Here is a 16,108-nt window from a genome sequence, read left to right as displayed (position 1 = left end):
AAATCTTTTTCAGAAAACTAATTTTAATGTGCTACTTTTGTAATTATTTCAGTTGTTTTCTTAGTCAATGCTTTTAAGGCTTGTTCTTTTGGTTGTGTGAAGCACATTGAGTTATCGTGTGTATGAAATATGCTCTATAAATACAATGAAGTTGTCTTGCCATGCCTTCACATTTAGCAATTAATTCCACATAAATAAGGTGTCATAACAGGTGTGATTAATTAACGGTAAACACTAATCACGAACATAAATTTAATGACAAATGAGCACTTTTTTTTACTTCGTTGCCCCTTTCCATCGAGCTAAGCATTTTTTAATATGTTGTATTATTCAGCCGTTAGTCTTTGGGTAAACTTTCATCCAACAGGTTAGATAATAAAAGCAAATTTAGCAAAAAAAAAAATCGTTGTTCTTCTCATAGCTGACGTTTAAATTTGAGTTCTGAACATTTTTCTATGCTTGAGGTCCAATTGGAGTAGTTGCACTAACACTATTCAGACTGAGATATGGGGGCGCTGTGGCCACTTTGAGTCACTTTTAATAGAAGAAGAAAAAGGCGGAAGTGAATGTCCTTGCCTTCACCATGGCTCCCCCAGTAGCTGTATCGCCTCTTATTAAGGTAAAATAAATACACCGTAATGGTCCTCAACTTTTTCTTTTGATCACGGTACCATTCTGTTATCAGTCATATTACGACGCGTTGGGTGGTCACAATTGTTTCGTTGCATAGTACGCTTGTCTGTCCCGAGTGTCACTTGCAATGACATTGAGTTGTTTGACAGCTAAACATGCAAAACCACGCGGAAAATATCTGGAAAAAAATATACAGTCAATTTTTTTTTTATAAGATCCTTGTATGTTTTATTTTGGTATTTTGTGCGTAATTTTAAATTCATTAAACGTAAGTTCAGAGTGGACTTCGGCCCTCATTTACAAGCGTGATTGTTTTTTAGTTTTTTGGCTGGAGGAGAAATGTGCAACTTGGTGTTTTTATTTTTTCTGGGTGATATTTTCAGACGGCCCGGTGGTCTGCCTTGTTGCTCGGCGTCTTCTATGGCAAACAGAGGTTTGGTGAGTTTATTACACACTTTTTTTCATTTTACTATAAAGGAACACTTGGGAGGTTGTACTCAATGATCCTGAATTATGCACCATTTATTTTAAAGAATTCAATATTCTTAGATTCCCCCAAATGATGATATGATATAGTTCAACTAATTGTTTACTATTCAGAGTACTTGAAGCCCATCGCAGAGGAGGAGCGGAAGGTGGAGGAGGCTGAAAAAAAGGCCAGAGAGGAGCAGGAGCGCATTGCCAAACAATTGGCCGAAGGTAGCACGCAACGGCAACAACATAACTCAAAAAATGTCTTTGTATCCCAATTTCAATCACCTCTCATTTCTGTCTCCTTAGCTAATTCGGACACCATCCTCAAGTGAGCTATCACTTAGCCTCTCTGCTATCTTTCAAATGGAATAAAAACAGGTTATTTTTCATGCGAGTTGTTTGAGTCTTCATTGTGATACATGTGAGTGTCCTTCACTTAAAGGCCGGTTGTAATCCTGGCTGCCTTGTTTAGCAGCAATAATCCCAGGATTGGGGTCAACCGCCACTAGGAGAAAGTGCAGTGTGGACAAAAGCAGTGCACTCTAAAGGCGCCGTCATCATGCAGCCGTCACGAGCAACTCTATTCCAATTGCGTTGTGTGATATTGTTTAACACATTTCAGATATTTGCTTCTTTCAGATCTTTGTTACACAGACCGCATTTTAAGAAGTCCAAAAATGATTACCACCTGCACCTTTCGGTACGTTTATTTTCTGTGAGGTAATTTTGTCTGAATAAGTCGAGAGTCTGCTTTTATGAGCAACTTCACTCACATGAGATTTTAGAGATGCCTAATTACATATGGCTTGGTGGCACAGTGGTTGTCCTCCTTTAACAGCCTCAAGTTCAAACCCTTTCATGTTATTTGCTCATGTATAAAACGTGTTTTTGTTCATTTCTGGTTGCCCTAAATCAGAGGGGACGGAACTCCGGTTCTTAGAGAGCCACATCCTGCCCGTTTTAGATCTCTCCCTACTCCAAAAACACCTCAACGAACGGCTCGATTCAGGAAGTCCAAATATGGGCGTGGTTAAATGAGGCAGTTTTGGAGGTCACATGACTTAGATTGTGTGTTTTATAAGATGGAATGATTCTAGTTTTTTTATGAGTGGACCAGGGATGCTCGGGATGTTTGTGTGAATGCTCAGACGCATGGAAAAAAAAAAAAAACACATGACAATGTCGTATTTACATGTCCACTTTTATGCTAGAGTTGTCTAGCAACCCAAAAATCGTGTGTACAATTGGGAAACATAGATGCACATACCGTATATACATGCAACACTTACACAGTCCGAGTATGTAAATATTCCACAAAAACTAGAAGATGCTTCTCTTGCTTCTGACCCGTTCTGTTCGTTCCGGATAAGCACCAATTTTCCTGCAGAATTTGTACGGGACCACGGTTGCACACACGTCCGTCCTTACTTCATTTTTTTTTTTCTTCCCCTCCTTGGCGACGACGACATTGGTCATGAAATTCTCCGTGAGTGTTTCAGCACACCGAGCATGTCTTGGAGCCTCCGCCGCCGGCGTTATCCGCTGATGGTCAAAGACAAATGTTACAAAGAAACAGAATTGATAATTCATCTTCAAGTCGCACCTTTACTGGCTGCCGCTGCCTGCTTAGCGGCCTTCTGGTCCTCTATGACTTTGAGTTTCGCCTCGTACTCTTCTTTTTTGGCGTTCCACTCCTTCCTGTTGTTCAGGATTCCGTCCAGCATCGGTTGGATTTGCGGGTGGAAGCGGGAGAACTCCTGTCGGGAAATGTGCAATTCATCCTTTTATGAAATGCTTCCTTTGCCTTTATGGTTGATTTGAGCCGTCAAAGGAGGCATCACCTTGTAGACAAATGTGCAGACAAAGTCGATGAAACCACATTGGAGCTTGGGGAGCTCTGCTGCTTTGTTCCGGTCCATCATGGGCTGGCGGTTGCAAAAGTAAACAGCATTAAAACATAAAACGCATGTAGACGAGTGGCGTCCGGCTGAACACCCTCCATATTTTAGAAATTTGGAAAGGATATAAACCAGTGGTGTCCAACATACCGCCCGCGGGCCGGATTAGGCCCGCAAGCAGGTTTAATCCGGCCCGCGAGACGATTTGGTAAAGCATAAAAATAAGTATTGCCCAACTGAACAAAGAGCCGCCCAATAATTCACCAAAGATACATCTGTAAACCGAATCCAATGGTCTTTTAACTCATTCACTATCAGCCGAGTGAAAAAAAATGGATCTTTGACGTATTTATCCGTCAATGGCAGTGAGTGAGTTAATCATGAACTCAGATCTTGAAATATAAATAGAAAAAATTCAATCAGGCAGTCAATCCGTAATCCTTTCGTTAAAAGTGTTATTCTTGATATTTACAAGAAATTAGCCAGGATGTCACAAGTCTCGGTTAGAGATTTTCCTCCACGTGGTTCTCGAGCTAAAAACGAGTTTGAAGCCCGTGCAGTAAATTCTGTTTTAATACATCACAGAATTGTCCAAATGGTCCAATCATTTGCAGTGACTTACAATGGGTTGTTGCTCCAGCACCGTCCTCTCCAGGTCGCCTTGCTCCCAGAACTCGGCCGCCACAGACAAGGCCACCTGCAGGATGCAAACACACGATGAGGACTGCAGACGTGCTTCGAGAATTACGCATGCCTCTCACCTTGCTTTGCACCTCCCAAGGCTTGGTGATGGCGGACAAGTCGCACGCGGTCATCATCATGGCCCTGCAGTGACAAACGGTAATAACAAATAGCCGAGGGAAGTACAATTTGTTGGTGTGTGTCGAGCGTCCTCACATGACGATCTCTTTCCTGGTTGTTTCGAGAGACATGAAATCAACCCACTTCTTTTCGTCTTCGTACGTATGCGAAAGGTCCACAATCTTCTGGAACATGGTCCTCTTTCTAGCATGCAATGAAAGGGGTTATGTTTTTGTCCCGTGTGTACTTTGTGAATATCTACACAATTTAAGTGAGCGTAAGAAGCAAAACGGCAGCTGACTTGAAATAAAGAGCAAGATCAGTGGCGATGATGGCAATATCGGTGAGGTGGATCACGTGGTCCACTTGTCGCCTGTTCAGGTTCTGGTAGATGTTCAGTGACTGTGGGTGAGGAAGGAAAGGAAAGGAAGAACTGTACATTGTTGTCTTTTTTGGTTTGAAACTGGTTTGGCATTATTAAAATAATAATAATAAATTAAATTAAAATAAAAAAAATAATAAATAAATAAATAAATGCTTTTTTTTTTTTTTTTTGGTCGGAGGGGGTGCACTTTACTTTTCATTGGACATTCTCACCTCATCAGACAAGAGAAACTTCCCAAACTCTAGATGGTGTCGTTCCAAGATGGAAGATCCATGCAGCTTGGCTAGCGGGTTGCCAGATCTGTGGACAATACAATCACAATTAGAGTACTTGGAAAAAAAAAAATTATGCATCCAAAATAAGTTTACAGCAATTGAGTTTGGACAATACCAACAAAATGATTAGCGGTAGGCCTAAACTAGCCATTGTCGTATATATCTATGGCGTAGATTTTTGATTGACAGGTGAACAATAAGTCCGATGTGAGGTTCGTAAAGCAAATACAGCAAGCACCACTTACTTGACCTGGTACAAATTATTCGTCCCTCTGTGGTCAATGTCATGAAGAAAGCCTGCGGTAATCATGGCCATGACCTCCAAGTCTGTGTAGTACCTCTTTAGCATTCCGGTCTGGCCCAAAGACATAAAAAAATGAGCGAATCCGGCTAGCTTGTTCGGCTGAAACTGCACACGGAGAAATACCGTCAAGAGCGTGAACATGGTCTGTCCCACGTTGAAGCCGTGGCGCCAGTTGTGGTACGTGATTCTCCTGTAGCCTTTACTGACAGAGTACATGAACCGAACCAGCACCTGAGTAGAAGGCGATGGCACCACAAGTCTTAGAAGGACCCCGAAATGTTTGACGGGACAACATATGTGAGTTTGCAATCACCTCCTGTGGGATTTGAAACTTCTTGACGACGCCGACTTCATAGTACATCTGTATTCCGCATTTGACCAGTTCCGTCTCCGTGCAGTTGAAATCCGAAAAACGGAACTCGTAGATCTCAAATTTCTTTATCAGAGGAGGCAGGTCCTTTTTCTGCAAATATAAACTCCTTGACGCACCGCATTCCACCCGCATAGCATTTCATCGTCGTACATGTTACCAAGATATCTAGAAGCTCCTCTTCTTCACACTCCCATGGTTCGCAGTCGTAGACCTGATGGGTGTTCTGGGAGTGGAGAGAAAAGCCATATGTTGGAAAGCCCACGCACAAAGAAAGTGAACGGGATCAAACTTGTGCTGAACCGAATGTGTTAACACTAACGCCACTCTTAAAATGCACAACTAAAGAATCATCCTGAATAAACGCACTCACTGCCATTGACGGCTATAGAAGTCAAAAAAGTGCATTCCGTTGACCTTGGCTCTTCAACAAGAGTCCAGTCGACACGATTCAAGTTTTGCAGAACAAGAGCAAAGTACTCACCAGGATATTTTGAATTTCATCGTTCCGGCATTTCACATGGTAGAGCACCATGTCCTGGGCAATGTCTTTGCGGTTCTCCAGCTTGTTCATCTTGTCGTACGTGTCCGTGTTCAAAGCGGACCAGCCCAAGAACTGCGTCAAAGCCTTGGAAACGAGCCACACCCCAACATCAGGAACGATACGCAAAGTTCAGCGGCGATCTGGAAAAATGTCATACCTCCATGAGCTGCTCGTCTTGATCGTCAAAAGGCTTTCCATCTTTTCTGTTGTAAAAGGTAGCCACGCCCACGATCTCTTCCTTCTTGTTGACGATTGGCAGGGAGAGAACGTTCTTGATGGTCCATCCGCTGCTGTCCAGCGCTTCGGTCTGGATCGTAAGAACAGCAAAACACACTGAGTGCTACGTGGACACGCTTCTCTTCCACCACGACGTCATCTCATACCTGAAAATTAAACGTCTCGTCTGCCCCGGCATTCATAATATTGCAAATCTATGGCAGAAAATAATAATAGATCGTTTAAATTATGCTGGTGAAATCTCCGACTGAATGACCTCAAATGGAACTCACAAAGCCACTTTCAGCGACATACGTAGGCAAGCCGCTGCTCAAGGCCCAATGATCGGCTGGTGGATTACTTTGTGACAAATAAAGAAGTTAGCCACATCCAATTCACCCAAATTGCTGTACATGATATGCATTTTAAAAAAACATGAACTCATCCCAGATTGTGCATTTCTTCTAAAAATAGGCTGCAATCACAATTTCAACAGAACGCAAATGGCGTCCAATACCGTGCCACTTCCAGTTCGACCGCTTCGTAACCGGCGCCAAATATGAGCAAACCTGTGCCGTGCCGTCACCTTTAAGAGCCTAACGTGTCCATTTAAGGGGATATCTTTGGCACACATGGCAGAATATGGCAAGGGGTCACTGCCCACTCAGGTAAAATTGATGTCATTTTTGACTTCCATATTCGTCAATGGCAGTGAATGAGTTACAAGTCCAAATAAAAAGAAAATCAAATAAAATACTTACGGTATTACTTTAATATCTTCCTTTCCGTGTAGTATATAATCAATTACTTTGTAGAAATTGACTTCCTTGAAAATGAACAGGAAAAATATTATTTATCTTCTATGATAAATTTTCTTTTTCATTCTGCAAAATACAAGAAAATGAGTACCCTTCCGTCAGGAGTTACAGGGCCGGAGTAAGGTGGCTGCTCTCCCATTAACACCGGCCATACGTCAAAGAACTCCTGAAAATACGTAAAAAAAATGATGTTATGTTCAATTAAAAAAAAAAATCATGATGGAAAAGCAAAACAAGAAAAACTCGCCTTTTCCTTGGTCATGTCAAGTAAACCGACCGAGTAGCGGTCACAGTTGAGGTAGGCTCGCACTGTGTACAAGGCCTTGTGGAACTGCCGCTCGATGTCGGTCAGCTCTTCGAACACTTTGTTGGCCGACCACAGCAGCAGCTAGCATGCAACAACCACTTGGATTACAAAATCATTTCAAGCCATTCAGGAAGGGGGAATTGTTGCTCATTCGTAAACCACAACGTTCGGTTCATCTCATCTTCAACGCGATGAAAAAAAAGATATTAATGCTCAATTTTAGTTAGAGATGCCATACGACTTGATTTAAGAACACGCTGAGTCAGGTTTTTGCTTATTTTAATTTATGTTGAATACAGAGCTGCTGAGAGCATTATTGTGTAGAAAAAAAATTTGTCTCGCGGCTCTTATGTTTTGGATTTTTTCTTTACTCGTGCTGCAGGAATTTTGATTCGCAGATAAAAAATGTAAAAATGTGTTAATTTTTTAAAATTATTATTCTAACCTTTGTGACCAAAACTGAACATCGTGTACACTGTGTGGATGACGTGAAGTATTAAATGATCCGAACGGGGTCCATATCACAGTCAGAGAGCGACTTTCATCAAAGTAACGTGCTTCACCTGTCCTTTACGCGTCTCACAGTTGTGGAGGTAACTCAGGTGGTAGATTTTCAAGTTCAACGTGGCGATTTTCAGATACTTTAAAAAGAGCTGCAAAAGAACATGCATGGAAATAATTTTTAAAAAAATGTTCTACAGTGCAAAACTCGTTTTAGAATTCTCAAGTCAGTTAATTAGGGTGGGTCTCACGTCCTCATCTTCATTCGTGAAATGTGGCCCAGTGGTCTTGTTGAGGGCCATGATGACGGCCACCATGTCTTTGCCGTTAAGAATGGGCGTGGCCAGAACGTTTCTGGTCTCGTAATCGGTGAGCTCATCCGCAAATGAGCTGAAGTACTGGTTCTGAAACACAGAAAATACGCAATATTAGTTATATTGAAATATAAAAACACGTGCTAAACAGTCTTATAGCCTAAAATAACTATTTTAGCATCAAAGATGACATCATTAAATACCGCTAACGAATGTGCTTTGCTAATCTCAACCGCATTAAGGAAAACATGATAGTCACATTGATTGAAATGTTAAAATCTCAAACAAAAATTGAATGACAGAGGAAGTGCACAAAATTTGGGAAACAAACCATTTTCTTAGCTACGAGGATTCTAGCATTGATATTTGAAAGGGGGCATTTTATACAGCACACATTGAAGTTTTTGAGAAGCTGATGTAAAAATTTAAAAATGTTTGCAGACACTCGATCTGTTGTCCGTTACTGCTGACTAAATACAAGCGCCGTGTAATCCAATCGAGCAGAGCTACAAATAAATGGATTATGTCGAACAAGTGGATTAAACCTTCACTTGGTCACATATAGCTGCCTTCACTTACAACTGCCTAAAAGTCTTTACCGAGTCCTCAAAACGATGACGACTGGATCGCACCTTCTTCACCGAGTTCTCAGCCTTTCCTTTCATCTTCACCGAGTTCTTCTTTGCCTCATTTCTTAAAGTCTTGTCGATACCAGGGTCATAATATTTTCATGCATGTGCAAACATTCTTAAGACAGCTTCAAAACGAATGCAAATAAGCAGGTAAATTATGCTAGCATCTTAACCTTATTAGCTTTATATTTTACTACATAGCCTATAGTATATAAATATATAATATTATTATTTTTAATTTTTTTTGGTCTGATTTAGCTTGACTTCAAATCGTGCTATAAAAACAATTGAAGTGGCTTTGTGTGAGTTTGCTGCCACCTGCTGGTTGTTGGTAGTACCGACACAGTAGTAGTGATTATTTGGTCCACTTACCTCTTTGACGTCCTTCACGTTCACTGTCTTCTTGGTTTGAGCGACATGCCCGACTATCCCCAAGTCCAGAGGATAGACGATCTCGGAATCAGGAGGCACGACGCACTCGTCCAGCTCAGATTCCGTGTTGACGTTGAAGAGGCGAGTGGCCAACTCGCCGATGCCGTTCCTCTGCCGGTACATGAACAGGCTGCAGCGGTCGGCGTGGATCAACGCACTGATTCTCTTGAGGATCTTGAAGACTACTTTTTCCATGTTGATGTTTTCTTGCATGTCTGTGATCAGATTATACATGATCCGACTTTCCTCCACCTGGAGAACAAAGGCAGCATAATCTTTCCGATTTAAATTAGGAACTGTGTAATTTTCACTTAAATACGACAACTACCTGGCTGAGTTCCTGAAATTGGCTGAAGTCAACCTGTTTTTCCGGGAGTCCTGACACCTTGGCTATGGCGCTTTGGGTCATCTTCTTGGCAAAGTACTCCTTAGCAAAAGCCGGGTTCCCTTGGAGGAACTTTTCTACATCCTCCTTTTGCACACCCATCTTTTCGTTTGTGTCCGCTTCACCTCAAGGCAACAACAAAGCTCAGGCTTTGACCTTTGCGGTCAGTCTGCTACGTCCAAATATTAACAAACAAAGCGAAACAAAACGCAACCAAAAGTCACTGAGCGATCCAGTTTGGGCTTCTGTCGTAATCCAAAATGAGGGAAAGTAACGGTAGAACGTGCAGGTTAGCAGAAATAATAATCCCCCCTGTGTACGAGCTTGGTGAGAGCCCTGATGAGAGGGCTGAATGCAAACAATCCTCCTGGCCTCAGCAGATACGCGCAAAGGTTAGCAGGGGATCTGCCTAGTCAGGTGATCATCTCCTCGCCCACGTGGCCGGCGCCACAGCGATCACACAACACAGACGCATCACAGACATATCAACCAATGACCAAGACTGTCATTTGGTAGAGACGTCTGCCAGGGCTTAATAGGCCTAATTTGGATCTGAGTAGTCACCCCCTCCCCAGCCACTTCTTCCAACTCTTCCGGGGCGATCTGAGGTATTACCAAACCATTGGGATATCTCCAGCACGTCGTGGGTCATTCCCGTTGACTTGTCCCCGTGGGACATGCCCGAAACGCCACGGAGGCGTCCAGGAAGCGTCCTCGCCAGATGCCCGAGCCACCTCATCTGAGTCCTCTTCATGCAATGGCGGAGCAGCAGGTGGACTCTGAATAATAAATAAAAATAACAATAAAATATGTTGTCAGGCAGGGTAGAGCCTCTTCATATCCACATTATAAAGATTTTGTTGAGTCATGTTTGTGCGGCCTTGTATTTTTTCTTCTCTTTTATGGGCCTCTCGCACAGGCGTGCCCGTGCAAGCTCTTTAAGTGCTTATTAAACAAGACCTCCTCGAGCATAAGCCCGATTAATTTGGGCACAGGCTGATTATCTCTGCACCACAACTGTCTGTGCGGTTTTAAATGTCATGGTTGTTGTTGTTGTTGTTGTGGTTCACATCTTTGCACCATAAGACTGTGACAATGGATTGTGGAAGATCGGGGTCCATAAGCACCTTAGAAAAGGTCATATTTGATAAAAAAAAAAAAGAAAAAAGTTCCACTAAACTCGATCACGACAGTACCTGAGTGTTTTATTTTGGTTCCAGGCTTCATAAAAATATTATTTGCTGTACAGCGTTTTAGTAACACTTTCTAATTCAACTATGGATGGATGGAAGTAAAAGTACAATGACTTGCCCTTTGGAAAAATTCTGACACGAATTCCCAATAAGCGGCTATCACGGAGAATCTCGACAATCTATCGCAATTCAAAATGGATTCATTTATCATGACTCACCAGTTGCAGTACAAATAACGACCACCAGGTGGTGGAAAAGTCCTACTTCAGGACTTCACCTTCCTCAACCACTGCCTATTTGGTCCTGTCACAGCATTACAAAATTGACTGTAGCAGAATTTAATATCATGAGACATTACTGACATTCACCCCACTCGGTAGTTAATACAATAGGTGTCAGAAAAGTTTCAGGACTTGCGTCTCAATTGATATATTTCAAACCCAAAGCACAAATGAGCAGTTTTTCTCCCCTCTGCGTGGGACATATATCATCTAGTAGCAACGAATAGATAGTTTGCTTTGTTCAGTGCGAGAGAAGAAACGAGAGTTGTGGAAGGAGCACAACATGTTCATCTTGCCATCCGTCTTCAATAAAAACATCATGCATGCTATTGGAGGAAGCTGGACTATTCCCTGTTAGAAAATTAAAGCAAATAATTCAAAATTCCAAACAGATTAACAGGTGTGATTATCATTATTATTTTTTTTAATATTTAACAACGGTAATAGTCACAATCATGTCTGCTTTTTATTCAATCGCTGCAGTTGCGCAGTCAATCTATTTGCGTTCGTGAGCCGTTTCAGGCGCCACAAAACGGATTAGAGCCCAGAGGAGAAAATAGATCGTCTGACTTGATTAATTTGTGTGTTGTCTGTCTCGCTGTTGTCTTGTCTAACGTTGTTGTTCACTAAGTTTATGTGAAGCCCGAGAACTTGATGTTTCAATGTGGCGAGCTTTAATCAGGTACAAGAGACACAGTCAGAGAGACGATTTTGGATGGTTATTGTCAAGATCGTGCATTATGACAGCAGTAATCTCAGGTGACTGAGGTTATTCTGGGAACTGAGAAGTTCACGAGTTCACGTGTGGGGGAGAAGATGGCTGTGTTTGTTTGCAAACACTTGATGGGAATCTTAATGAATAGAGGACCAAAATTATTATGACAACGTACATAACACTGGTCAAAATCGAATTTAAATCAGAGAAGGTTGTGTGTGTCTTTGACACCGATCAAAGATGAAATAAATGTCTTGACATTTTTTTTTTCCAGCACGTCAAATTTTTTGTTTGTCAGTTTGACTCATAAAATTGCTCAATATGGTTTTCACTATGTCATTTTTAGCAATGACGTCTCAGGGGGGGAGAAAAAAGTCCACCTGTCGCTGAACCTAATTTTTAATTAACATATTACAGATTACATTGGACTAAATAAAAAGTGTACATTTTTGGCAATTTCTTAACACAGCGATGATAAATTAACATTTTCGGTAGCCGTGGTGCAAAATGGGCTTGGGCGGGAATCGTTCTTTAAGGATTTTTTTTCAGGTCTCTCGGAGCACTCCTGCCGTTGCGCCAACAGTCCGAAAACAAGCAAGTCTCGTTAGTTACATAAAAGTCCAATAGTTTTTTTTTTATGGTAAATCTTCAGCAAGTTTGAACAGGGAAGTCCTCTTACGGTAAGGACTTGGAGCCAACGAGATTACCGCCAGATTTAAGCACCTTATTTAGTTCCTGGCAATGAAAAAAGTCATAAGCTGGTCTGTGTTTAGCTGTATATAAAGGAGGCGGCGGCGGACACCAAACCCAATCTGGTGTTTGGCTACCTTCTTCCTGCTCATACTTTGACATAAAGAAGGTAAGAAATATGGCGACTGATTGAACCTGTAACATTTTTGGGGGTCAAATGGATTGTAGGAAAGAGTCCAGTTTTCGGGGATTTTTCAGCACTTTTTTCCTCAAAATGTAATCTTGTGTTTCTTCTCCTAGAATGGCGTCCACTAAACTGGCCCTCCTGCTGGTCCTTCTGTCCTGCATTGATAACTGTCTGTCCACCCCTTGCGTGGTTGACAGTTTTTCCGTTAAACAGGACTTTGATCCCAAAAGGGTAAGTACGGCGCGTCCTTAAAAGTCTTCAGTGACAGAAAAGAAATCAAATGCATGTCCGACATCCTCGACTGACAAGTTCATTGTTCATTCAGTACTCCGGGAAGTGGTACGCTCTGCAGAAGAAGGATCCCGAAGGCTTGTTCCTGCAGGACAACATCTCGGCGGAGTACACCATCGACGATGACGGCAGCATGACGGCTTCCTCCAAAGGACGCGTCACCCTCTTCGGGTGAGTCGGGCAACCGAGTTTTCACAATTTTATCATGAAAAGAAAAACCAGATCAGTTTTGTCAAAAACTGTTGAAGCGAGAAGCTACTTGTTTTTTGTTGTTTGAGGGATTACAGTAATCGTGAGCGAGCATTGCCAAAGTCATTTTACAACATTCCACTTAAAAACAATTCAGAGTGTCCAATCAACCTGCCAATGCGGGAGCAAACCTGAGTACCCGGAGAAAAGCCACAACGGCACAGGGAGAACATGCACACTTCACGCATGGAGGCCGAAGTCGTAATTGAACCCATGACTTCTGCGCTGTGAGGTCATCGTGCTAACCGGTCGTCCATCGTGCAGAACTCGCCACCAACAACCCAGGTTAAACTTAGCTCCTCCCCAACAAAAAAGTCGCGTAAATTCAACATACTACCTTGTCGCTTACCTATTTCGTCCTGGCTTTGCCAACATCTCGTAGCGTTGTTTCAGAAAAAGGAGAGTGAATTTGTGAATCGTGAAGGGAACAGGATTTTTTTTCCTCAGATTGTTCTGGATTGAGAAATTGCTTTCAACGTACGTTCCATTTTCTTCCCGTTGTAGCTTCTGGGTCGTATGCGCCGACATGGCCGCCCAGTACTCCGTCCCCGACCCCGCAACCCCCGGCAAGATGTTCATGAACTACCAGGGACTGGCCAGCTACCTGTCCAGTGGAGGTGAGTGTCAAAAACATTTTTTTTCAAAATTAAAAAAAAAAAAGAAAGGGAAAGGTCCCCTTTAGGATCCTCTTGCTCTTTCCTAACAATACGTGAATCCAACCCGTCTCCAGGTGACAACTACTGGGTCATCGACACCGACTACGACAACTACGCCATCACCTACGCCTGCCGCACCGTCAAGGAGGATGGCAGCTGCGATGACGGCTATGCCATCGTCTTCTCCAGGAACCCGCGCGGCCTGCCGCCCGCCATCCAGCGCATCGTGCGCCAGAAGCAGGAAGACATCTGCATGGTGGGACAGTTCCAGCCCGTGCTGCAGTCCGGAGCTTGCTAAGAAGCGAAAATGGGAGCCAGACAGGAAGCGAGAGGTGCCACCAGGCTGCAGATGTTGTGGCTTGAAAGCGAGAGTTTGCATGGACTGATGTTATCCAAACATAAAAGAAAGACCACCTTACACGCCCCCCCCCCCTCATACTGGGAGGTCCAAGTTTACCAAGTTGCTGTCTCATGTGGTCGTTGAATGAATGTCACATTAAATAAAAAATTTTTTTTTTTCTAAAACCACGTCTTTGTTTTGTGAAAATCTGCACGCGGAAGCTTGAAAAACGTGCTCAGCGGATGATCCCTCCTGATTCCTCGCAGACATTGCGCAATAAGTGGCTTACTGCTGGTCGGATATTTTCACACATCAGTCGGGTCATGTTCAGATTTGGGGATTTTGGAATACAGCAGTGGTGGCTCTTGCGTTCTGCCTTTGGTGTTGTCTCTGAATCACGATGTACGTGACCGAAAAAAAAAAGAAAAATCAAACATTTAAAAACCTTGTTCAAGTCAAAATAAATCTCACGGCTTGCATTTCAATTAAGATTTCTTTCCATGGCCCCTAATCACAAAAAAGTCTCCAATAAAGTCAACAAATAATGTCACACATCCGATTATCTAATACAGGGGTGGGCAAACTTTTTGATTGGTGGGCCACAATGTCTTTTAAAAACCACATTATTTTGAAAATAAAACATTAACAAGGTTTATTCATTTAATTTTTTTCAAGTTCTGCAGGCCGGGTTAAAACGTTTAACGGGCCGCATGTGGCCCCCGGGCCGTAGTTTGCCCACACCTTAACTAATAGATGCTGCGTCACAGCAAACCGGCGCTTCTGCATCAAAACCCCAAATTTCAGCTCTCATTTTACAGCACCCGTGCGCAATTTTGAAGGATCTCAGCATGAACGAAACGTGCACGGGGGGGGGGGTTGTGTGTGTGAAAGGGGCTATTGTGAGAGACGCCTTGGCGAGACGCTGCGTCTTAGGCAGCGGGCCAGAGTTCTAAGACTTAAATTAGCTTAGCGCTGATGGGATCAACTGCGTGATCTTACTCAACGTGAGGAGCGTTTGCATTCTCCGTCAAAACAACATCGGCAAATAACGTACTATCGGTTCGGACGATGCGATTTTAGGGGATGGACCGGTAATCATTTGCCTTACATGAGTCTAGTTATGAGCATAACAAATTACATAAAAAATAAATAAATAAATAATGCCAATTTACCGTTTCTGTCACTTTAATAGTTTATTTTAAAAGTAAATATTTCTTGATGTCAGTTTTCGGTATCGGTCTAAAAAACGTGCTATCGAACATCACTATCTATAATAATGGAACATTAAACCAAATGTCAAAAGTATTTGCAAAATATTCAATTATGGAAAATATTCAAGTTTTTGGCTTCCAGTGAACCAATTCCATCTATTTTCCTAATTTGAACACAAAAAAAAAAAACTAAACTACAATCTGAAACCATGTTCAAACCAGATCTGATCCCGGTTGCATTTACATTTGACAATTATTTGAATTTTACATCACACTTGGGGGAAAAAAAATTAGCTTTAGCCAAATTAGAATGAGATTCGATCAAGTCAACATTTATTGAGCAAAACATGAATACAGGATCAGTTAAATTATGCTTGCACGTCTTAGGTGCACTACGGTAAACTTTGAAAGAAATTAATATCTCGAGGTACACAGTAAAATGCTAAATTAGCTGCCTTTTCAAGTTGAATAATATTAGCGCAGTATTAGTATGCACAACTATGTTACATTTTGAAAGAGAGAAAGTTCAAAATCATATAATTCTTCCAGTAATGAATAATGATTCATATTTCTCTCTTTTTTTTTTTTTGTTTTTGCTTTTCTTATGATCAGCTTGATAAATTCACCACCTATTTCTTGGTCTCTTCAATTTGCTCCACCTCGCTGGATTCATCCACCACTTTGCCGTTGACCATCGTCTGCGTCACCACTTTCACGATCTTCCTGGTGCGAACGTCATGTTCTTCTGTAAACGCAAATCACATGACAAATACGCATAAGTGAGTGAGGATCTTCAAATAATACATTCCCACTCGTATTTTTGTTTTTTTTTAAATTTTCTTCATTTATTGTCTCAGTCTTCAATTTCTTTGTGTGAGCCAAATCACAAATGATCAAAAGTGCTCACTTTTGGGTGGCGGTGGAACTTCTTTGATGCTGAAACACAAACAAAACGTTGCTTAGAACAAAACAAATCGACCAAAATATTCAAACGACAGCGAGACAA

General features: G+C 42.1%; 3 protein-coding genes and 1 long non-coding RNA gene across 4 annotated transcripts in view; 2 read left to right on the top strand and 2 right to left on the bottom strand.

The window, feature by feature from the left end:
• The first annotated feature begins 460 nt into the window (after positions 1-460).
• On the top strand, positions 461-1,496 carry LOC148319280 (uncharacterized). The gene is made up of 4 exons (XR_015839836.1): positions 461-619; positions 1,017-1,071; positions 1,234-1,332; positions 1,414-1,496. It is a non-coding gene; the product is annotated as an uncharacterized LOC148319280 (long non-coding RNA).
• Positions 1,497-2,291: 795 nt separating this feature from the next.
• On the bottom strand, positions 2,292-10,036 carry pde6b (phosphodiesterase 6B, cGMP-specific, rod, beta). The gene is made up of 23 exons (XM_088280854.1): positions 9,233-10,036; positions 8,845-9,156; positions 7,778-7,930; positions 7,589-7,678; positions 6,966-7,106; positions 6,810-6,884; positions 6,662-6,726; positions 6,194-6,260; positions 6,068-6,115; positions 5,842-5,991; positions 5,625-5,768; positions 5,301-5,366; positions 5,084-5,233; positions 4,894-5,001; positions 4,712-4,821; positions 4,404-4,491; positions 4,108-4,208; positions 3,903-4,010; positions 3,767-3,830; positions 3,628-3,702; positions 2,949-3,032; positions 2,711-2,864; positions 2,292-2,649 (listed from the first exon to the last, which is right to left on the bottom strand). The coding sequence occupies exons 1-23, from the start codon at positions 9,389-9,391 to the stop codon at positions 2,603-2,605; spliced, it is 2,559 nt and encodes an 852-aa protein (XP_088136980.1). The 5' UTR covers positions 9,392-10,036; the 3' UTR covers positions 2,292-2,602.
• Positions 10,037-12,210: 2,174 nt separating this feature from the next.
• rbp4l (retinol binding protein 4, like) lies at positions 12,211-14,076 on the top strand. Its single transcript, XM_088280856.1, has 5 exons — positions 12,211-12,337; positions 12,469-12,586; positions 12,681-12,817; positions 13,400-13,512; positions 13,626-14,076. The coding sequence occupies exons 2-5, from the start codon at positions 12,470-12,472 to the stop codon at positions 13,847-13,849; spliced, it is 591 nt and encodes a 196-aa protein (XP_088136982.1). The 5' UTR covers positions 12,211-12,337; position 12,469; the 3' UTR covers positions 13,850-14,076.
• A 1,337-nt stretch (positions 14,077-15,413) lies between these two features.
• The window catches only part of LOC148319277 (keratin, type I cytoskeletal 18), a 5,915-nt gene continuing 5,220 nt past the window's right edge, over positions 15,414-16,108 (bottom strand). Inside the window, exons 9-10 of the mRNA XM_088281381.1 lie at positions 16,010-16,038; positions 15,414-15,847 (exon numbers count right to left, since the gene is read on the bottom strand). Coding sequence (XP_088137507.1) covers positions 15,732-15,847; positions 16,010-16,038 — 145 coding nt within the window. The 3' untranslated portion in view covers positions 15,414-15,731. The remainder of the gene's footprint in view (positions 15,848-16,009; positions 16,039-16,108) is intronic.

This window comes from Idiotropiscis lumnitzeri, chromosome 18 (assembly GCF_059441095.1).
Source record: "Idiotropiscis lumnitzeri isolate Australia: NSW breed Sydney's pygmy pipehorse chromosome 18, RoL_Ilum_1.0, whole genome shotgun sequence".
NCBI classification, from domain to species: Eukaryota; Metazoa; Chordata; class Actinopteri; order Syngnathiformes; family Syngnathidae; genus Idiotropiscis; species Idiotropiscis lumnitzeri.
This window is presented reverse-complemented; position numbering and strand designations above follow the sequence as displayed.

What these genes read in the sequence shown, in the direction of transcription:
- pde6b (XM_088280854.1), bottom strand. Translation starts at nt 9,391, where the DNA reads ATGGGTGTGCAAAAGGAGGATGTAGAAAAGTTCCTCCAAGGGAACCCG. An exon ending in AGGAGCTTCTAGATATCTTG is followed by an intron (nt 5,234 to 5,300) that starts GTAACATGTACG and finishes TTATATTTGCAG; the next exon opens with AAAAAGGACCTGCCTCCTCT. An exon ending in CTTGGGAGGTGCAAAGCAAG is followed by an intron (nt 3,703 to 3,766) that starts GTGAGAGGCATG and finishes TGCATCCTGCAG; the next exon opens with GTGGCCTTGTCTGTGGCGGC.
- rbp4l (XM_088280856.1), top strand. Translation starts at nt 12,470, where the DNA reads ATGGCGTCCACTAAACTGGCCCTCCTGCTGGTCCTTCTGTCCTGCATT. An exon ending in GGACGCGTCACCCTCTTCGG is followed by an intron (nt 12,818 to 13,399) that starts GTGAGTCGGGCA and finishes TTCCCGTTGTAG; the next exon opens with CTTCTGGGTCGTATGCGCCG. An exon ending in CAGCTACCTGTCCAGTGGAG is followed by an intron (nt 13,513 to 13,625) that starts GTGAGTGTCAAA and finishes ACCCGTCTCCAG; the next exon opens with GTGACAACTACTGGGTCATC.